The sequence below is a fragment of the Rutidosis leptorrhynchoides genome, chromosome 9 (assembly GCF_046630445.1).
Source record: "Rutidosis leptorrhynchoides isolate AG116_Rl617_1_P2 chromosome 9, CSIRO_AGI_Rlap_v1, whole genome shotgun sequence".
NCBI lineage: Eukaryota > Viridiplantae > Streptophyta > Magnoliopsida > Asterales > Asteraceae > Rutidosis > Rutidosis leptorrhynchoides.
In genome coordinates this window covers 117,984,556-118,009,080 of record NC_092341.1, presented here as the reverse complement: position 1 = coordinate 118,009,080, position 24,525 = coordinate 117,984,556, and the positions used below count along the sequence as shown (strand labels likewise).

General features: G+C 34.2%; 1 protein-coding gene across 1 annotated transcript; it reads right to left on the bottom strand.

Annotated features, from left to right (window-relative positions):
• Nucleotides 1-4,330: 4,330 nt before the first annotated feature.
• Nucleotides 4,331-4,942, bottom strand: LOC139865769 (uncharacterized). Its single transcript, XM_071853868.1, has one exon. The coding sequence runs from the start codon at nt 4,925-4,927 to the stop codon at nt 4,466-4,468; it is 462 nt and encodes a 153-aa protein (XP_071709969.1). The 5' UTR covers nt 4,928-4,942; the 3' UTR covers nt 4,331-4,465.
• Between the last annotated feature and the right edge of the window lie 19,583 nt (nt 4,943-24,525).

Here is a 24,525-nt window from a genome sequence, read left to right as displayed (position 1 = left end):
TAAACAAGGAAAAATAAATTTTCCATGTCAGTAAGTCATAAAGCAAGCACGTATTAGGCCAAGTAACTACAACAGTCTAAATCATGTGTAACAGTAAGTAGCATGGCAATAACGACAAGTATCATGCAATCAAAAGCAGATAATAGCATGCAGTAGTGAAATCATGTAATAGCATATGGCATATAGCAGTAAAAGTAAGCAGCAGCATGCAGTAAGTTCAGCGGAAACAAGTAAACTAGCAAGTTGTAGATTAGTCCTATTAGTGAATCCTACTCGGGTCGGTCCAGACTCACTAATGCAACCTAATTCCCTACAACCAATACTCTGATACCAAATGTGATGCCCCGTACAAAACCATCGTGTATGAATCATCAACAACAGGATCATTACCAGGTCAAACACTATATGCGTTTTCAAAACAAGTTTGCATTCATGATAAAAGGTGACGTCATAACTAACGTCGAATGTTTTACATCAAAAGTATACTTCTATGACTAGAAGTAAAGATAATAGTACGTGACCCTTAGGTCGTTACAAATCATTGTTCAAAAGTAATTAAGTTTATGAATGCCAGATAAACGTTCGTGCGATGACATCTCTAAAGCAGCGGGTGTCTACAACAAGACTAGTACAACAGAAGAAGCTAGCAACCTTAAGCACCTGAGAAAAACATGCTTAAAAACGTCAACACAAATGTTGGTGAGCTATAGTTTAAGTATAACAGTATGTAAGGTAGGCCACGAGATTTCAGTGCTACAAAGAGCGTTTCAAAACAGTATGATAAAGTATATGTTTAACCGTGGGCACTTGGTAACAAACTTAACGTTTATAACCCCCTGAAAGTACACTTGGCAAGTGCGTATGTATACGAAGTATTAAACACCCGTTAACTGCTAGCGCTACTAGCCCGAATGGGGATGTTAAACCCTATGGATCCATAACTAAGATTCGCATTCACCGGTTCAAAAACCAATGACTAAACGTTACCGAGCTAAAGGTAATGTTTATGCCGTTGTATAACCCACACATATATAAAGTTTAAGTACTCGTGCCTAGTATGTAAAACGTAAAATGCGCATGTATTCTCAGTTTCCAAAATAAGTTAAAGTAAAAAGGGAATGCTATAACTCACAGTGGTAAAGTAGTAGTAAAGTCGAGTCGGGAAGTAAGCAAGTATGTAGGTCCGGAAAGTCCTCAACCTAAGTCAAATATTACTAAGTCAGTAAATCGTCCCAATAGGTTTAAATGTATGTAAATTAGGTCTTAAGGGTCATCATCATTCATCATCAAACAAAAGGTGTAAAGTAAGTTTCATTCAAGAAAAGAGTTTAAAACGAAGTCTGATTTCGATCAGTCACCACGGCCTCTATACCTACTGAAATAAGGTGAGACCAGTGACCATGGCTCCGTATATGAGTCCTTTAGTTGTGGTAAAAATTCCAGAAGCAAACTCGTCTTCGTTTGACCGTGGTGACAGTCTAAGTGCGAGTAGGTCAGAATTTTTCAGCACAACGTTAAAAGGACATAGTGACACTCGGAGGGCCATAAATCCTAAACCGTAACTCGGATTAAGACGAGTCTTAAATGAAAAATTATCTACTCGAACAGAGCTAACTGAAAATCAACTTTACAGTAGCCTAGATATTTGGGTCTGTTCCAAAAAACAGAAAACAGTAGGTTCTGGTGGGTTCTTGTTGCTCGATGCTTATCACGGTTCTCATCCTAAATGCATATAGCTTCAAGTGTACAACTCGTTGATGTGTTTGCATCATTTTAACCAAGGTTTGACCATCATAACACTTGTGTAATTCTAAGACATGTAGCACAACTCATTTAAGTGTTGCAAGTAGCTTGATGAACCAAAGTTACATCAAAATCTTAGATCCGACACATACATGAACTATAAAAGTAATATTGAACTACAAACTTGAAAGTAAACTAACTAATCAAGATCTTAAGTTGTAGAACATAGTTCTTAGTTATATCTTGAAGATCCAAGACCCAAAAGTCTAGATCTAAAGTTATTAAGTTAAATCCTAAGTAATAACACTTGAATCTTTACTTTAATGAAACCATAAGTTACAAAACTTAGATTTTCATCTTGCAAAGTGTATGTAAGCTTACAAGCTTTTGTTTATGACAAAATAAGTAGACCATAAGCTATAGAACTTAGATCCATCACAAGTATATGAAGTTATAACTAAAAAGTTATACTTCCATATTCTTGAACTTTTAAAGTTAACTTTAGTTCAAGAAAAATGAGATCAAAGTTAACTAGTAACACTTGACCAACAATAACATAAATCATGAAATTAAAGTGTAAGGAAATGAAGTAATAACTAATTAATCAAGTAACAAGTTCATGGTTCTCATACTTTTAAAGATTCAAGCCAAAGTCTTGATCTTTAAGGAAGTAAACTTTTAAGTTTACAACATGAACTTCAAGTATGATTACAACACATGAACTTAAATCTTTCAAAACATTAAATGTAGAACATAAGTAGTAAGTTAAGTTCTTGTGTGTTCTTGTAAATACAAGATAATATGAAGAATTAAACTAGGTAGTTTGATTCTTGTAACTTGTAAGTAACAACTAACAAAGACAAGTAACTAAACAATAACCAAGAACAAGTGATAAAACAAACAAAGAATGATGATGAAGGGGTGTTTGGTTTCGGTTTTAGGCAAAGAAAGAAGAGAAGAAAAAGTCTTAAAGAACTCACACTTGAGAGAAAAACTTGAGAGAAAAATGAGAGCAAGTAAGTGTGTGTTTGGAATGAATGAAGTATGAGTGAAGTATACTAGAGAACAAGTAGTCAAAAAAAAAAATTTGAACTCTCCCTTTTCCAAGGGTAGCCGACGGTTTCATCAAGTGTTGGGGGGGGGGGGGGGGGGGGGGGGGGGGATTAGTCCACTAGGTTCTTACATGTTTATGGCTCAAAAGATGGTTACAAGGGGTGTTGTTATGGGAAAATGTTGTAAGTAACAAGTAACTAGATTCTCCATTCACCAACTAATTAGTTTAAGCCTTAATGGATTACTTACATGAAAGTATGGGCTAATTAGTCCATTAAGTGTGTAGGGTGGGCTTCTAAGTCCACTAATCAAGAGTCCATGTTCAAATAAATAATAATCCAAGTAAAAGCTCATTAACACTAATAAAGGCCCAAGTAATTAACTAGTAACCATAGTTAATTAAAATGATTAATAAAACTTAATCATGAATGTAAATAATACTCGAAAATATTATTCGTGTAATGTACGTGTGTCACAAAGACGTTTCGGGCATTTAAAAGTCAATCATGGTAACAAGTAAATGTAATAAAATACATTCGTTAAATCACAAGCATTAATAATAAATATTAATAAGTAAACGTTGGAAAATCCAGGGTCGTTACATGTATTGTTGCGAATGATATATGGAGAAGAGTTAAAGTGTGGTTAGATGTTCAATGGCCCGAGGTCTAAGCTTGGTCTGAATGGATAGCGTGGTTCGATAGTTGGCATTCGTCGTCCGAGATTAAGATTAAGTTGTACGTGATCGTTGCTACTTCTCTTTGGCATATTTGGAGATTCAGGAACGGGATTGTTTTTGCGTCGCCTTTGATTAAGAAGGAGCTCGTTTTCGATTATATTCGTAATTTTGCTTTTAATTGGTATTGTAATCGTAGTAAACGTAGTGTTAGTTGGAATGAGTGGCTTTTAAAGCCGTTGTAAGTCCGTTTTGTGTTGGCGTTTTAGCCGTTGTATGTTGGTTTGGCCTTTTTCTAGCTGCTCGCTAGGAGGGTCGGTTTTTTTTTATATATTTAAGCTGTTCAAAAAAAAAAAAAAAAAAATTTTGAACTACTCAAGAATTTGAACTCGATCTTGAGACAAGGATGTTCAGTAATTTGCTCTAACCAGTGAATGATGTCACAGCTATACAACTGTCACTTAACAAACGAGTATAAGGAAAATATATATCATGAGATAAAAAGCATTGGTACATGTATCCACATAAATTTTGAATGGGGGATGATTCTCACACACTGTTTTTTGATCCTCACACACCAATTTACTTGAACTCCTCCCTAATAATAAGGTAAAAGGGTGTGTGAGGATCAAAAAACAGTGTGTGAGAATCATCCACATTTTAAAAGTAATATACACACATTTAGAGGAGCACATTTGGGCAACTACTAATGCATATCTTATGTGCTACTAAAATTGAAAACGTGTTAATTTATGTAGATCTGTAAAAATTGACGGGTATAATAGCTTGATTCAACATTACTCTTCTAAATGGAACAATAACCACACAAAATTCGCAATCAAACTTTTATTTCGCCTCTGAAACCGAATCTTGATTACAATAATGTGGATCAATTTAATTGATCTTTTGTCTTGTCTCTATGTAATTAAAAAAAAAAAAACTTTTCTGAGGCCACCATGTATTTACTACAGTATAATAATACTACATTATGCATCAAAATAGACCATACCCCGCCCATTCCGCATCACTCACATTTGCCATCAATGGCGATGATCGATATGATGAAAACGAAGAAGTGGACAAAGGTGAGTCACGAAATGGTGATCCTGACTTCTTAGTCAACATGGACCATTGGGACAACGTTTCAAGGTCCGTTTTGTACGTGGGGTCCACACGTAACTTGTTGGACTTCTTTTGACTATATACTTTTCGGGGTTGGAAGCAACCCAACGACACAACTTCGGTTCGACCCATAATGGGCTTACGGTTGTGGTAGTGGCTTGAGTGGGTTCGCGATGAGGGGAAATGGAATGAAGTTGGGCTAGATGGTGGTGGCTTGAGAGATAAACGGTTAGAAGGTGGTTGGTGATGGTTTAGTGGCTTGGGTACACCGGGTCGAATCTCCCATTTGAATGGAACCGAACCCGGTTTCTTGAACGAGTCATCTGTAGCCATGATATATGGTTAAGTGTTTGGTTGCTAGCTAGTTGATATGTGTGAACATAATAAGCATAGAGAGAGCTACTTAGGTATACTTATATACAAGAAATATTTGACTAAATATAAAAAGTTTCATGCCGAGATTACCGCTATAATATTGTAGAATTCGTCTTCTATATGTTGGTGAGGTGGCAGTGTCAATCTGAATTATGTGTATTTTGAAACATTAAGTTTCTAAGTTTGAATACGTTGTGTTATTTTTTTTATTGAAATGAAATGTACTACTTTTATGTGACTTAAATTATTATTATGAATTATGATGTTATGTTATTGCCTCGTTTCTTTATTATATGAAGTGGAATTAGAAGGTTATTATCTAACGTGTAAGATATTTGGAAGTTGTAGGTTTAACTTTTAACATATCTTCTATAGACACTTTAAATTCGACATTTTTCTAAATATGATTGGAACCTTGCTACCATCAAGGCAAAAAAAAAAAAAAAAAAAAAAAAAAAAAAAAAAGGAAACAAGAAACTTTAGCGGAAGTAAATTCCACAAAATAATCGAATTTTACGGAAGAGAAATAAAAATGATTCTACGCTCTTCGGCACTTAGTAACAAACAAAAAAAACTTTCTCCGACTTATTGTCCAAGCTAAAAGGCCAGTATATCGATAGGTTAAAAATGTGTGAGAGAGAAAAACAAGAGAGAGAGAGTGTGAGGCAAGGCACGTCTTCGGCAGGCACGGCGGGAATTCGAGGGAGATACAACGGTCGCTACGAGAACAACAACAATCATGGGGGGTCAAACCGAAATCGATTAACATCGTACATGTTCTACAATTTTCCCGATGACTGGAAGGTGGTAGATTTTTGGAAACTCTTCAAACAATATGGGGCGGTGAGAGACGTATATATGGCCGGAAAAAGACTTTTCAACGGCCAGAAGTTCGCATTCGTAAGGTTTGCGGATGTTAACGATGCTGACAAACTGTTGAAGAAGTTAGAATCAATCAAGGTTAACGAGGTGATGATTAAAGTTTTCAAGGCAACTGTTAGGGCTCCAAAGAAAAAAGTTCCAGCTCCTCATAATAAGATTCCAAATCAGTCTACCGGTTTTGATGCAAATCGTCTTCATGATGGGCGTACCTTTACTGATGTGTTAGGGAAGAGAAAGGAGACTTTAGATCTGCGTGACAAACTTAATGAAAAGAAAAGATGGGAAGAGGTCAAGAGGGATGTTCCAGATTATGGGGATGTTAAAAGAGAAAAGGTGGTGGTTATTGATGATGTTAAGAATGCAGATACTGATGATAAATATGCAGATAATGTAGAGTTATTAAAAAATGCAGTCGTTGGGGAGGCAAGGAATAATGATATTATTCTAAACCTGGATGCTATCATGACTGCTGAAGGTTTCTCAGAAATTGAATACAAACGACTAGGTGGGTTGGGATTAATGTTTATCTTCAAAACCTTAGATGCTGCAAAATCTTTGGTGGAAGGTTTCCACCCTCTAAATAAATGGGTCCATAAAGTCGGTATGTGGGATTTCAATAATTGGCCGGAACAAAGAATGGCATGGCTCACTATTAAAGGAGTTCCACTACCATGTTGGACAGAGAGAACTTTCACTTCGATTGCCGAGTGGTGGGGGGTGGTCTATTTGTTGGAAAATTGTTCGCTAACAGGAAATCAAGATCTATTGCAAGGAAAAGTTTTTGCTAAACTACATAATCCGGAACTTGTTAATGAGTCTATTAAGCTAGTCTATAGATCAAAAATATATTTTATCAATGTTAAGGAGGAAGTTAAAGAAATTGTTGAGAAAAAGCCATCAGATGTGTCTCAACAGTTCATATGTCATAAATGCAAAAATAGAAGATGTCAAGATACAGGATCATCAGAATATGACGATTCAGAGTCTATTAATTCAGATGATTTTTACAGCGAGTCAAATGGTAGTGATATTGATGGTCATGGTCCTATCAAAGATGATGACGAATATAGTCTTTACAATGATGTTCTACGGAGTGAAGAAGATGAAGGCGAAGATTCTAAAATATCCGGTGATGACATGCCGGAATTGAGAAAAGATCTACCGGTTGTAGAAGATGAGGAATCAGGCAATCTTGGGAATAGTGGCCCTAGTAATGATGAGGTGGTATGCGAGACAGCTGAGGAAAATAATGAGGTGGGGACACTTTTCAAGGAAAATACGCATGGGGGTCCCAAGGATATAAATACTGGTGCCCACGAAGACAACAATAAGCATGCTTCTGACCCTACTAATATTTCAAAAGATGCAAAAAATGATGGGAATAACGGTGCCAATGAGGAGAAAAATACTAATGGGCCAGGGAAAAATAATGGGCCAAGTAATAAAGGGGAAGAGGATAGTCATGGGCCTAATAAAATATGTAGCTCTAATGGGTCTTCAAAAGTTGGGTCAGATGAATTTATTGGAGATACTAATGATGGGCTGGGGTCGGGTAACAAAGCTGATGGACTTCCAAAAGCTGGGTTTAGTGCTAATGGGGTTTCAAAGGCTGATGTACATGTGTCTCAGAATTCTGATAACTCACAAGAAAACGTAGAAAGGGTTAGGCACCGAAAAAGAAAAGATAAACCAACCAAAAGAAAAGATAAATCATCCAAATCATCCAGGTCAATTCCTATCTCCTCTTTTTCTAACCACTGCTCAGAAAGCATTGACGATTTCTCGACAAGCTTGAGAGACAAAGCTGATTCCAAAGTCTCGAACAAAAAATCGATCGACATATCATATTGCAGTGATTGCTATTTAGTTGCAATGACTAATCAGAAGGCTGCAAATAGAATTCAACGTTTCAAAACCATAGGTCGATGTGGAACCAATTGTGGTAAGTCATACAAATGCAAAACATGTGGGAAGAGATCTAAGGTGAAGAGTAAGAAAGGCAGTGATATCCAAAACTTTAATGAGGTTCCAATTAGATCCGTTAATAGTGATGAGATACGTAAATATGGCGAACAAATTGGATTGAGGTGGTCCACCTCTATCCCAATGTAAGTCATGTTTTGTTCCATATCGTCTCCCTTTGTTATTTTATGAAGATTCTTTCACTTAACATTCGTGGTTTTGCGGTTAAGGGCAAGTTTGGGTGGGTGCGTAGTATTTGTATTAAAGAAAGACCATGTATAGCGGTATTTCAAGAAACCAAGAGTAAATGTGTTTCGGATAAATGGGTAAATGCCTTGTGGGGGGACACAAATTTTGGGTTCATTCAAAAGGAGGCCATAGGAAAATCGGGGGGTTTATTAGTCATTTGGGATAAAGGTTCCTTTGAAGATATTGAGGCAACGGGCGGTGATTATTTTTTAGCTTTAAGAGGCAAATGGAAGAAGTCGGGTGAAGAGTCTATTGTTGTCAATGTGTATGGGCCACATAGTGATCATAAGAAAAAATTGATGTGGGATTCATTAGATAGGCTTATTAATAGTACTGACTCAAGTTGGTTGTTGTGTGGTGATTTTAATGAGGTTAGAAATAGTTCGGATAGGTTAAATTCTCAATTCCACCAATGTAGAGCCGATGTGTTCAATGAGTTTATATATAGGAACAAATTGATTGAGATCCCGATTAGTGGTAGGAAATTTACGCGTATTAGTGATGATGGGGTAAAATTTAGTAAACTTGATAGGTTTTTGGTCTCGGATAGATTCATTAGTTTGTGGGATGACCTTTCTATTATTACTTTAGACCGTAATCTCTCGGATCATTGTCCATTAATTCTTCGTGATAAACTTATTGATTATGGTCCAAAGCCTTTTAAAGTTTTCGATGAATGGTTCAATTATGTGGATGTTGATAAGGTAATCATTGAGGCGTGGAAACAACCGGTTAAAGGTGTGAAAAAAGATTGTATTTTTAGAGATCGTTTAAAAAATGTAAAAGCGGCTCTAAAAACATGGAACTATACTATGTTTGGGGGTCTTGACAAAGAAATCAACAATCTTAAAAAAGAAGCAACAGATTGGGAAATTAAGGCGGAAACACATCCGCTTAATGACTCGGAACGTGCTACATGGTTAGATTGTCGACGTCGTTGGGCCGAAAAGGAAAACATCAAAACAAATATGTTGAAACAAAAGGCAAGAATTAGATGGACGCTTGAGGGCGATGAGAACTCGAAATTTTTTCACGCTACGATACGAAGGAAATATAATAAGAATAATTTTCGTGGCATTTTCATTGATGGGGTTTGGTCCGAAGACCCGATAAAAGTTAAAGACGCCATATTTTCTCACTTCCAGACATTATTTTGCAAAGATACAAGTCGCAGGCCAAAATTAACGGGCCGTGTCCCTGTTCAGTCTGGTTCAAACAGTCCATCTGGCCTTTCAGCTCAACGGGCCGCTCAGGCTACTGTCTGTTCTGGCCCACGTACTGTCTGTTCTGGCCCAAGTGATCACATAACTGGGCCTGCCACTGGTCTAGATGCCGGGCCGATACATTCTATATCCAATGAACCTGGCTGCTTTAATATTACCAAAAATGAAGCAGCTGACTTAGAAAAAAGATTTAGTGAGGAAGAAATATGGGGTGCGATTAAAGAATGTGCTAGTAATAAAGCGCCCGGCCCAGATGGCTTTAATTTGAGTTTTTTTAAGAAATTTTGGGCAATCATCCGTGAAGACTTGGTTGATGCGATCAATGGTTTTTGGGAAGAAGGGTCAATTTCCCCGGGTTGCAACGCGTCTTTTATCACTCTTATCCCAAAAAAGCAAGATCCCTCGTGTTTTAATGAATATAGGCCTATTAGCTTGATCGGAAGCTATTATAAGATCATTTCCAAATTGTTATCTATTCGTATTAGGAAGGTGATTCCTCATCTTATCGGCTTCGAACAAAGCGCGTTCATAAAAGGGCGAAACATTATTGATGGTATTCTAATTGCCAATGAATCCCTTAATTTTCTAAAGAATAGTAACTCGCGAAGCATGATTTTTAAAGTTGATTTCGAGAAAGCCTTTGATAGTCTTCATTGGGATTTCCTAGATGATATGATGGGTTTTATGGGATTTGGGATAAAATGGAGGAGGTGGATTGCATCGTGCCTTAATTCGGCCTCCATTTCCGTTTTAGTTAATGGCTCTCCAACAAAAGAATTCAAGCTTGGGAAAGGAGTTCGGCAAGGCGATCCTTTATCGCCTTTCCTTTTTATTATCGCGGCGGAGGGTCTTAACCTTCTTACTAAATCGGCGGTTTCGAATAATCTTTTCAATGGGGTTGAAATCGGCAATGATAAAATTAATATCTCCCACCTCCAATATGCGGATGATACGATTTTTTTCGGTACTTGGAGTTTAGACAATATTGAAAACTTAATGAAACTTTTAAAATGCTTTGAATTGTGTTCCGGATTGAAGGTAAATTATAATAAAAGTAACCTCTTTGGAGTCGGGGTTGATAAATGTGAAATTGATGAGATGGCTAAATTGTTTGGTTGCAAGATTGGAACTTTTCCATTCACATATCTGGGGTTACCAATTGGAGCAAAAATGAATAAATCGTCGAGTTGGAAACCAATTATTGAAAACTTTGAAAAGCGATTGTCGGATTGGAAGGCACGTGCGATGTCATTCGGTGGACGTTTAACTCTCGTGACTTCGGTTCTAAATAGCTTGCCGTTGTATTACTTTTCGCTCTTCCGTGCCCCGCCTAGCGTGCTTAAAAAATTAGAGTGTGTGAGACGTAAATTTTTTTGGGGAGGGGCGGGTGACGAGTCAAAAATCTTGTGGGTCAAATGGGATGATGTCATACGCCCTTGGGCGGATGGCGGACTAAACATCGGTTCTCTTAATTGTAAAAATCTTGCACTAATCGGCAAGTGGTGGTGGAGGTTTAAAACCGAAACTACCTCCTTGTGGGTTAGTGTTATTAAAAGCATTTATGGGAATTCGGGGCGACTTACTAAGGGTGGGGATATTTCTTTTTCATGCTCTAACTCTACTTGGAGCAATATTGTCAAAACAGGTCTCGATATTGACAAGCTAGGTGTCGACTTCTCTTCTTCTTTCACAAAAGTGATTGGTGATGGTAAGGCTACTAAATTTTGGGATGACGAATGGTTCAATGATAAAGCGTTCAAGATGTTGTTCAAGAGGCTCACAAGGCTAGATGTGGATCCTTTAGCTACTGTAGCAGATCGTATACAATGGGATGGACAGAATTGGGTTCCAAGATGGTGCTGGCTTCGTGATCCAGGTGGAAGAACTCGGACTGAATTGCTGAATTTGGAGCAGGTCATTGCGAACGTTAAATTACATCCGGGAAAAAATGATACATGGTCATGGAAGTTAAGCTCAAGTGGTACTTTCTCAACTCAAAAGTTAACATACATTATCATGTCTCATTGCTTTCCTCCTAGTGCAAATAATGTATCAACTCAAAAAAACAATTTGATCCCAAAAAAAGTGGGGGTCTTCGTTTGGAGGGCAAAGCGGAAGAGGTTGCCCGTGCTTGTCGAACTTGACAAGCGGGGTGTCGACCTCAATTCCGTTCGTTGTCCTCTTTGCGATGACACCTTGGAGTCGGTTGAGCATACATTATTTTCATGTGTTCATGCAAAAGTTGTTTGGGAAAAGGTCTACAATTGGTGGGGTAACTTGACTTCACTTGGTGGTTTCGATGATGCATTTGATGGGAAATTCCATACACAAGCTTCAATTTTGGGTGCGAAAATTTGGCAAGCGGTACAATGGACAACCGGGTATTTAATTTGGAAGAATAGAAACCAAAAGGTGTTCAAAAACTCGTCTTGGTCTCCTCCGATGGCACTAAACGAAATTCAGGTCAAGAGCTACGATTGGGTCGCGAAGCGGTGCAAATCTAAAAAAATTGAGTGGCATGATTGGTTAAATAATCCAATATCGGTCATACTGTAATTTATTTGCGATTTGTTTAGATGTAGCATAAGATTCTAGCTCGGTATCTTAGGTTGCATCTTTGCGAACTTTTTGTAATACTCTTATTATGTGATTGAATGAATATATATATTGCCTTTCAAAAAAAAAAAAAAAAGGCCAGTATATCGGTAAGGTAGACCAAAATTCTTTAAATCGAAAAAGTCTAGCAACCCTAATCCTTGGTGGCTTCTAGACACCGTTCCACTTGTAAACATATCAGAAAAAGTAACGTCTATCTATCATATCTATTCAAATTTGACATACAGACAATATATCTTTTTATTTTTATTTTCTTGTGGTAAAAAGAAACGTCGACAACCGGAAAATACAACAAAGGACAACGCAACAAGACTCATACGTAAAAAGTTAAAGCAAAACCTAACAAGAAAACAATTTATAACTGAGTCTCACCCACTAAATCAAAACTAACACGAAAATAAACCAAACAAATACACAAGATACAACCACTAGAGCATCATAAAATATCCCTGATGCCCAACAAAAAGCAAATATCACAACGAAAGGAAGTAAGTGAGTAAACAAACGAAATAGATCAAACGTCAACCTACGGACCAATATATATATATATATATATATATATATATATATATATATATATATATATATATATATATATATATATATATATATATATATATATATATAGAAATGTGATCATGTAAGAACATTCTCACTTTAACTTTTGGTGAGAACAAATCTAAGCCTTCTATAATTTTGATCAACGGTTAGAAATTCTTGGAGCATTTAACTTATTAATTATGTGTAAAAAGGGCATGCATGTAAATCAATGAATAAAATTCTCCGAAATTACCTCCCACATTCGGTTTTCATGGGATCCATTTTCTCTTCCATCTTTAAATTAATAATAAATTATTTTCAACATTTTTTACATGCCATGAATTTCAACTGCCACATACCCACTAACAATCTGCGTTATTCACATTTATATGATCCAATCATCTCTCATGAACATCGTCATTTACAAACATTAATTAAATTTAATTTTATATATTAAATTACAATGGAGAACTTTCATAAGTATGACCTTACTGATAGTGATGCATCCAACCGTACATTCATCCATGTATGCTAGCGTATGTTGTTTTTCAGTGCATTCGTTTCCGAATGCATCCGCTTTTTATCCCTTATGTTTGGCTACAACTGGATATCCTTTTTGGTGCATCCGTAGGTTGTGATGCAGATTTTCATATATGCATTGTTTTTTTTATTATGAATGGATGCTCATTATTTTTATCGCCATCGCACATTTTTAAAGTTAAAAAGCAATCGATGTCCAACTAATAATTTGGATGCATTATGTACAAGTTCTGAGTTCTATAAATTAGAGTGTGTATTAAAGAATTTTGTTAATATTTGTTCATGAAGTTAACGTAGAATAAAAAGAGAACATGAAATCAGGAGAAAATTTAAAACTGTTAGATATGTAAATTTCCTTATCTACTCTTGTTCTCATTTTATAAATATGTGAGAATGTTCTCATGGGAATGTAACCCTATATATATATATATATATATATATATATATATATATATATATATATATATATATATATATACCTTTAAGCACTAAATTTTCATAATTATTTTATTAAGAAGTAAAGTAAATTTTTGTATGTTAGTCGCTTGCTTTTATAAAGTATATTGTATAGAAGATGATAATTGCACAATTTACGTACGTCAATTAAAGTAGGTGATGTATCAACATCTACCACGATTAATAACGTAAAATCTTCAAGATTGAAGTGGTGATCTTAGAAACAAATACATCTAAAATTATACTCCGTAACCTATTTATTGATATATAAGGAAGGCAGTTCAAAAATGAAACAAATTTTACTGCATCCCATAAGTTTGGTTCATGTTAATTATTAGGTAGGTGAGGGTAGACAGAATTATCCATCCATCCATTTATTATTTTAAACTCCGTAATAAATAATAGATAAATAAATAAAGGGCAAATGGCCCGAAAAGGTAACCTATTTTGCCAAATTTGCCAATAAATGTAATATGACTTTTCCAGATGCCCGAAAAGAATGTTTGTTTTAATTTGGAAGTCGAAAAGGATTATAATTTGAAAAAGTGTTAACTTGAGGTAATTTTTGCTGATGTGGCGTTTTTTTTATTTTCCTTTGCAAATCGTTGATACACTTTTTCAGCAAAAATTACCTCAATTTAACACTTTTTCAAATTATAATCCTTTTCGACTTCCAAATTAAAACAAACATTCTTTTCGGGCATCTGGAAAAGTCATATTACAGCAAAAATTACCTCAATTTAACACTTTTTCAAATTATAATCCTTTTCGACTTCCAAATTAAAACAAACATTCTTTTCGGGCATCTGGAAAAGTCATATTACCTTTATTGGCAAAATTGTCAAAATAGGTTACCTTTTCGGGCCATTTGCCCATAAATAAATTACTATAAAATTTGAAAAAAAATAATTGTCAATGTCAATTCAATTTACAAGGGTTGATATACCGGGAGTCCTTATGACTTGTCACCGATAGCAAAATTCATCTAAAATTATGAATTCAACTGCTTCATGGCTTCTAAATCGAGCTTCAAATGTCAAGCTCGTTTAAGCTCGCGAGCCTAAACGAGCTTTCATATTTATATATTATTATATTATATATTTTTTATATTTATATATGATATATGATTGTGAAAAGTGTTATTATGTTATATTGATTTTTTTTAAAGGCAAGCAAGTTTTTATATATAAAAAAAAAGAACACGAAAGCACTAGCAAGAAGCTAGAATAACACCGACTGCATAAAAGTACACGAGACCACACACAAAATCAACAATAAAGTCACAAAACTAACATACTCGAAACCCTAAAAGGTCATTAGCACGAAGACACAAAAACACCCAACGATACTAAGGAGATTATGAATCCGAGTCCGAGGGCGCACAAGAGGAACAACATGAGCAGCAACCAACTTCGTCATCGTCCTCTTCCGAATTATGCATCACCTTCTCGATAAAGTATCTTTCATGCCAATGAAAATTTTCTCGATGTCTGCGCTTCATATTACTCTTTCCCCAAACGTGTTTAATGAAATGACTTTTAATCAAAGGGGAGATTTTTCTCCCCTTAACACGAAATCGCTCAACCGTGGTCACGTCTTGCAACTCGACACATTCGCGTTTGTTTAAACAAGGTTCACCTACATCCCAATCATCGGAAACCAGGCCCAACCCATTTGCTGCAGAATTGCCCAGGACAGGTTCATTAAATTGAGCTGGCCCAATTGATGTGTTAATCTCAGGCCCACTATGAAAAGTCGATGGTAATTGTGTAACAGAGTTACAAACACGCATGCTGTCAACAGCCAATCCCAAATCACGCGTGCCATCGGAATTCTCGAAACCAGCAAAACCGACGTTGGAAAACTCGGCATCCACTTTCGGCCCTAGAACTTCGTACATCATCGGACCACCTTCTGAGGTTAATTCCGGTGATGACTCAACCGAAATACTACCAGACCCAACCGACTCTACCGAAAAAATATCAGGTTCAATCGGAGATTTATCACACACATCGGATAAAGAATCAATATCAGACCAATCGACGGCCTGGATGAACTCCCCTTCTTCTATATTCTCTTTTCCATCGGATAAATAATGATTTAATTGATTCATCATCTTCAGATTCAGATTTTAATGAACCATCTGTAACATCCTGTCTTTTTCCGTTTACTTTCCGTTATACTATTTTAAAGTCCGTTATATAATTATAACATCTCCCGTTAATACGCGTTTTAAAATATTTCGTTTAGATAATTCACGCACCCGAATCAAACTTGAGGGACTAAACTCGCCAAGAGGGCAAAGAGATGACTAGGTCAACTAGTCAACTCCATCCTCCTCCATTCATTCATCTTTCACTTTCTCTCTTACTTTCAACTTCTCTCTCAAACAACCAACTCAAAGATTCATCATCTATTTTCGATCTAGCAAGCATCAACTAAAACAAATTACATATTAGGAATCCTTGCATCTTCCTCTTCGAATCCATACCAACTATATTGCATTTGGGCAACTTTCTAAAATCACTAGATTTTGTGTTCTTGATAATTTTGACTTATAAAAGTGTTAATTAGTGTCTATGGCTCAAGTCTAACATGAATATGTGATTTATATGCTCGATCTTGTTATTTTAAGTAACTAGCATGAACTTGATAAATGGGTGTGTTTAATCTTGAGTTTTGTTTGCCTAAATGTTGTTAGATGTTAAAAGTGCATGTATTAAATGTGTTACTAGCATCTCTAACTTCAATTTGATGTGTAGGTTGACTTAGAAAGACCCCATAAACATAATTGCTAAATTTATGATTTTGAGTTAGGGTTTGGTAGAAGTAAAATGGATTTTTGATGCATTGAATGCTTTGCAATGTGGTTTGTAAGTTTTTAGTTGTATTGTATGCATAATTACCTACGAAACGGCGTATCATATGTGTGCATTTAATTCCCGAATCATAAATGTGCATTTATGAAATTGAAGCATTAATGATGGGCATTAATTGATCATTCAATTTGAAAATTTGATTATTGCAAATGATAATTTTGATTGATAAAATGTGTTTAGTTGTGTTCCTCGTCAAATTACCTTTCCAACGATATAAGATATGTGCCTTGAATGTTTACGATTCGTTAAATGTGTTTGAATGAAATTTGTTTTGGGACTTAGACTTTTGAAACGAGCCAGGCACCAGCTCCAGTTAATTGCCGCGACGCGGCCATTCCATGTCGCGGCGCGACATAAGCCTTGTTCAGCGGCTGATCACCATGACACTTTTTCGAAAAATGTTTGCTATGCTACGCACCTCCGATTCACATGTAACTTGTTCTAACATGCTTATATATGAATAAAAACCTCAGAAAAATAGTTCGGGACCCGACCCGAACGTGTTGACTTTTTCGTTGACTTTGACTTGACCAAAGTTGACTTTTGTCCAAACTTAACCAATACTTGTTTAAACCGTTCTAATCTTCTTGCATACTTGATTCTCGCATGAAACTTGACAACTTGATTCACATGCTTTATAATCGAGTCGTAATGAGCCATAGGACTAATTGAACACTTTGACCAACCGTGTTTACCGATATTGATACGAACCTATTTGTTTAGGTCAAGACTAGCATTCATTCTTGCACACGTTACTTTGTGAAGTACAATTTACTATTCGTGCAACCAAGGTGAGATCATAGTCCCACCTTTTCAACAACTTTTACTTTAAACTATGGGATGAGAAACATATACGTATTATACTTTTATGCTTTGAACACAAGTACGAAAACAAACATTCCACAGCGAGTTAGAACAAAAAGCCTCAATTCAATTATCATTAGTTACACTTGCAGGGTGTAAACGTGAACTTATGTCATATGATCACATTGGGCTTGACGAGCCCTCATTCGGACGGTTCGCTACCGTTAGCGGATGAAATATATTTTCGAGTATAGTGTATGTTCTAACACTATGTAACAGGCTACAAAACAGTTAAGTTTGATAATTGGGTTGTCACACCCCCCAAAATGGACCAGGGGTAATTGTGACCAATCATATCATAACACAGTTGTATAAACGAGAACGACTCTATATGAGACTTTTTAAATAAAACCTTTGTTAATAAAATAGCGGAAGCAGTAATACATGTTTACATTATTATTAAAACTTAAAATAAATGTTTATGAACTAAAATATAATATGCGATGTGGACTCCATGCAAGCATCAAATCTATCATCACAAAGTTGCAAACAGCTAGCTCAATCATCACCTGAGACAAAACATGCTTAAAGTGTCAACCAAAAAGGTTGAGTGAAATTCACAGGTTTATAAATAATATCCAAAGTTTTAGACCACAAGATTTAGTTTAAAGTTGATTGATATAGAAATATCAATCTAAAAGTGTTGCTGCAGTTTGTAATATCGCTACTAAACAATTTACCCTATGACACCTTGTACTGTCAGTGTCGTGAAATCATTATTATGTAACCAAAGACCAACGGTCGAATGGTTAGAGACGTTACTCTCAATAGGCCTACTCACAATAATTAAGTTTGCATTTAAACGTAGCAATTAACGATATTACGGTAGGGATTTAGCATGAATCAAAGCATGACAGCATAGTTAACTATTTAGTACTTGTGTCTAAGCGTAAAACAGTTATAAAGCAAGCATGTGTCTCACCCCAAAAGTTATAAAACAGTTATGAAACAGTAAAAAGTGGGGCTATGAAGTTCACCTTAGTAGCACACGAAAGAATTGAACGGAAGGACGTGACCGAGATCTCAACCTAGAGATAGAACGTATGATCAGACATTGCCTAACAGACAATAGTATATAGTACTATATTGATAGTAATGGTTCACTAAAGAATTTCCATTTTCGAAAGGTTACTATTTATGGAAAGTTTCCACTTATAGTAATTTTTCAATTTTAGAAAGTTCGGGTTAATCTTTAGCAAGACGTTGTATAACTTTACTCAAACTTCGTTGCTATCAAATAAGTCAGGAATGACCAGATGTAACCGGAGGCCCAGGACTCTTGACCAGAATCTAAGTCATGGCATTCGAGATCCACAAGCTTACCCATAAATGGCAACCTAGACATCATTCACTTACGACCGTGAGTAGCGATGAAGTTCACATGAATTATACATTATCTTTGATTAACCTTCACTTTAGGTGTATACACACAACGAATTATTAATGTACTTAATAATTATATATGTGATAATATAACCTAAGTTTTATTTAATATTTAGTTATTATACCTTAGTATGTCTTATATATATTAAATATAATTATCTTTAAATAAATACCTAAATTACTTCAAAAAATAATAGTGTTTTATTAATCGAACATTATTCAAAAATGTTTAAATAATAAATTAAATATCTAAAAATTACATACATAATTTTTATAGTCTTAGTTAATCATATAGATTAGTAGAAAAATTTAAGAAAATATTTTTATTATATTTTTGTATTTATTTTTGTTTTTACCCTTAATGTATTCACAAAACAATTTTAATTCTACATAATTACTAAATAAACACAAATAATTATTTTTATAATTTTTATAAGTTTCTATCAGTCTAATAACCTGTAGAAAAATATTTAAAAAAATATTTTTTATTATTTTATATTTATTCTTAATTTACCTTCGAATTACATAATAATAGAGTTTAATTATATAATAAATACCAATTCAACCCAAGTAATTATTTTTATAATTTTTTTCAGATCTATATAAGTTTTAAAAACTCATAAAAATTATATATATTTTATTTTTGGTTAAAAGTATTTATTACGAGTTTTACATTGTTTTTACGTTTAAACACTACATAATTCGTATTTAATTATAAATAATATTCCATAAATTATCAAAATTATTTTTATGCATCATAACACTTATAATACTAATTATAACATATAAACATAATTAATTTCGAATTTTACAAAGAATATACAATAAATATAAATATAAATGACAATATTAAAAAAATTAATAAAAATAGAAAGTACCTCAAATTTTCTTCAAGGTTTTGAGAGAATAACTTAAGTTTTTGTGTTTGGCAAGAAAAAATGAATGAGGAGCCATGTATTTATAGGTAAAAAATGGTTGGTGAAAAGAAAAAAATAATAAAATAAAGGTGCCAATTTTGATAAAATAATAAAAACATGTTAAAAATGTTTTTAATAAATTTTTAATAAGTTTTTGTTTTTGAAAATATTTAGTCAAAATTCATGGGCTCATTATTTAATTTATAAAAAAAATCTTATTTCTTTTTATTTTTATTTTTTTTATAAGCTAAAAATATATATAATGATTAAAATAATTTATCATTTAATTAATAATTATGTTACATATAGTTTTAAATATAATACGCATTAATATTAACTAAAGTTATTTTATATAATTAGTGTAAACTTTAGTTAACAGAACGTGTCGACTAAAAATAAATATTTGATCAACGTCGAATTTAATTATATATTACGTATGGATAACAACCCTATAGTCAAATTAGTCAATTCAGGCATGAAAATATGAGGGTTGTTATAGTACCTACCCGTTAAAAGAAATTTCGTCCCGAAATTTAGTTGTTGCCATTAATCGGTTTTGTTCGTACATAGACGAGGATATTTACGTTTTATTTGGTTTTCACGTTCCCAGGTATGCTCGGGGCCTTGCGTGAATTCCAACGGATAGAATATTGTTCTGTTTCAAGAATTAAAATCATACAAACCATAATTTCTACAAGTTCTTCTACGAAGTGCATTTTATTATTAATGCGGAGATCATTCAAAATGATGATGTTATACAAGTCATTTCAGTAAATTGGATATATAAAATGTGTTATGAATAATATCGAGCTCATTTAAACCTTGAGCGTTTATGCCACCACGCTAGGGTAGACAAAATAGAAAGGAGTTCATGAAAATCATAGTCGTGAAATTTGATAGAGATTGTCATTTTTTACAACAAGAATGATGAATATGAGTTGAAAATATTGTTTTATCAACATTGGGTAATATGGATAAAACGATTCGATTATAGGAAGAGTATAAATGAAGTTATCTTAAAAGTTTGAAATAAGGAAATATCAGTTTGCCTTAACTTTTGACATAATTAAAGGTGATTTTTGGAATTCAAGGGATTTAAAGGAAATCTTTATAATCTGTATAAGATTTGATTCTCCGGTAATTAAGGAAATTAAAATTGCCTTGATTGTTGTGTCTAGAATTTTGCTATAAATTAGCTTCTTTTGTTTCATTATCTTCACCACTTATATACTTTTTTTCTCGATTCATACTTCCAAAGATTGTGAAAATGCTCCATCCAGTTCTTATCCTGGATATTTTTCTGACTATCGTTTCTGTCATTCTTCTTTTTCATTTACCCCTAGAGGAATCTGTTTACTTCTACAATTACCTTGGGGTTATAGTGTTTTTAATTCTCCCGTGTCTTTATGTTGCTATACGCATTGATATACACGGTTTGTAATTTCCGTGTTGTTATCGGGATTTATATTTTCCCTTATATGTCGGAGCTCTATGCTCTTGTTTTTCCTTCCCGACTTCAAGTCAAGCGAATAATGGTCTAGAATTCGTAGGTATGGAGTTTCAAATGAACATAATATACAAAGCAGAAGGAAAGGTAATAGCACGATTTGATTTGTCAAATTACTAGAATTACTAAGGATAGAACTATCAAGAATATATGTTCTTGATATGTTCAGAGGTTAAGTAGAATGTAAAAGTCATGTAACATGGCAAATGATGATTATAAAGTCTATGAATCATCATCTTCCATTAAAAATTTAGCATGACTTACTGTAATATAATCACGTTGGCCTGACATCATTATATTATACTAACTCATGCTTCAATTCCCAACACTACCTCAAATCATTCAAAATTTAAACTTGTATGTTATAGAAATATTGAAACTAAAACAGTTTCCTTTATTATGTAACACATAAAGTGCGAAGTGATAAATAATTTCGGACAAGAGTAGTTATGAATGTATCTTCAGAAATATGGAGGATATTTATAACGAAAGATACGATGATATCTTAGAATTTTCTAAGATCAAATGATAACGAGAAAAATTCTTCTGTAAGGATTTAGAATGCTTAAGGAGATCTTTTGTGATTTTCATCAGAAATCGAATCATCTAGATTCTTTGATTACAGGTTTAATCCTTGTGATTTGTCCACGGTCTCCTTCATGGTTTGCTCAATCCATTTTTCAGCACCAAATTTTCTATCGAGCGTTCCCAATACCCCATTCTTTATCATCAAACTCCTGGCCATTTAGGCCATCTACAATTTTGCTGTTTCCTCTGCATTTAATGCAGCCATATTTGAATCGTCGGTTATCAATCTGAGATGGTTTCAAGAAATTTCGTTTTTAGATGATTGAACGCTGATTGTGATCGTCAAGATTCAAAGGATGTTTTCAAAAATTTTGAATTTGAAGTGTTTAAGTGTAAGATGCATCCATCAATGGATCTAACAGTTGATGAAGAAATGTTTGTGATTTTCAAAAGTAAGGAATGGTAAGTTCGGTGGTTTGATGTGATAATTTATCATAGAATACGAATGAATATAATTCATGAATGTAGTGATCTTTAAGAAGATAACACTTGCTAAAGTTTTACTTAAATTCCGATATGTCAAAATCAGAATATGTATTTGAATTTGTATGAAAATGGTTGTTCTTTAGTGAACGGATACATATGTGGATGTAAGTAGTATAGTTAATGATTATTGAATCAGAATTGAAGAATGTACAATGCAACATATTAATGTGAGATATAAATATTTCTCGGGTATTACCTACCCGTTAAAATATTTTCACAATTAACAGTTTGTACAAAAGAACTTTAATTACAATCTTTATGGAGATATACGTTCATATATGTATTCTTCAAATATAATATAGATTTAATGAGTTAATATAATATTAAAATCATTTGATTTGCGGTTGGAACAAGAATAAATAATCTTCAAAACTTGAGAGATTACATAATCGTCGCGGAATATTTCTTTAATGGAGTTATGAATCAATACTTCATCGTTCATTGTTATTGATATACCTCGGTATATGATGTTGGTGCTCGTGGAATTCTTGCGAAATTCACAAGACACGAATAATGTTTTCTAAAAAGTTTCGAGTACATCGAAAATGGAAGTGTAAAATCAGACATGTATTTGAATAATACACTTGTTATATTATGAAATAGAGTTTATTGTGCTGAAGCAGTGATTAACGATCATTAAGTCATTAACGAAGGATGTACATTATAGCATATTAGTGATATGAATTAACCAAGTAGTACATACTAGTTAAGATTCACACGTAATAGTTTAGTACGAAAAGATTTATTAGTGTTCTAAACCATATATATAAAGTATACATATATAATTCTTCAGGAAGAATGAGTCAATACATCTTAACTCATTATTACTAATATTCCTTGGTATCTATGGGGCGTATGATGTTGATATCCGAGGTACTGAGTGTGATGTTGAGGCGTGGGATGAAGATGTTGTTGGTGGTGAAGCAGATGTTGTTGGTGGTGATGCTGATGGTACTGGTTATGCTGCTGGTGCTACTGCTGGTGTTCGTAGGTTTCGCACCATATTCTCCAGAGCCACCACTCTAGCGCGAAGCTCGTTGACTTCTTCTATTATTCCGGGATGATTGGCGGTTCGGACAAGTGGATGAATAAGATCTAGAATTTTAGATATTATATATTCATGACTGGATATCCTGGAAATGAGGGTGAAAATAGTGTTCCGTACGGGTTCGCCGGTAAGTGCTTCAGGTTCTTCACCAAGAGGTGAATTCGGCTGGTGGAAGGGATTACTTTCTTCTTGTCTCCATTGATTAAGTTTACTACGAACCCATCCCCAATTCATCCAAAATAGATGATGGCTGATTGGTTCGTTTGTTCCGGTTACGCTGCCATTGGAGCTCGAGGAATCAGTTGAGAAATCCATATTATGTGATTTGAATTAGGATTTGATATGAGATTAGTGTTGAATACTGGATGATATATTCATCTCCTTGAATATGTATATGTAGCAAAAAGATTTCCGTAATTTACGGAGGAAATTTAGGAAAAGTGTTAGACAAAGATTATTGGGATAGATACGATAAGATATAATAAGATATGATGTGTCTATACTCTAATAATGGCAGTATGACGTGTCTAGATGATAAGTATGTAATCTGATAATCTTTTGATTAAAGATTTTCAATTCATAATGACCTATTCAGGTCCAGGGGCTTGAGCTATAGGATCCTTTAAATCAGTAATCCAAACGCTTTCTATTCTATAGTTTCGTAGACGTCATCCGTCAGGAAATTTCAATGATCAAAACAACAAGAAAGCAAAGAAAGTAATGAATATGAATAGTGATGACATTATAATGTCTTTGAGATAACTCAATGACATTTTCCAGTTCACAAACCGATGCATAAAGGCATAAAGCATATAGGTACGTGATATAACAGGGAGTTATATACGTTTGAGTATGAATAGTAACAAATATAGGATTTTCAAAATTCATGGATAATATTTCATGTAATACATATGTAATACACAAACCATGATAGATGACTTAGGAATGTCAAGAATTTCAGAAATCATAGTGTCACATTTAAACGCGGTGGCGTAATTGGATAGTACTTAGAAAAGTGAACAGAGTTCTTAGATTGGCTTGGCATTCTAAGATAAGTAAAGTTTTTAAAGTATAGTGTAGTATTTAACAATTAAAGGCAACAATTAAAGGCACTATAGTCAAAGAAAGTTGTAGTCCTACATTGCTAAGGTACCTATTTGTATAAGGCACACATAAAATGCAATCCTGGTTCTCTACATCAGCCTGCTCTGATACCAATCTGTCACACCCCCCAAAATGGACCAGGGGTAATTGTGACCAATCATATCATAACACAGTTGTATAAACGAGAACGACTCTTTATGAGACTTTTTAAATAAAACCTTTGTTAATAAAATAGCGGAAGCAGTAATACATGTTTACATTATTATTAAAACGTAAAATAAATGTTTATGAACTAAAATATAATATGCGATG

Bases quoted from the DNA above. Each gene is read 5' to 3' on its own strand.
- LOC139865769 (XM_071853868.1), bottom strand. From the start codon at position 4,927: ATGGCTACAGATGACTCGTTCAAGAAACCGGGTTCGGTTCCATTCAAA.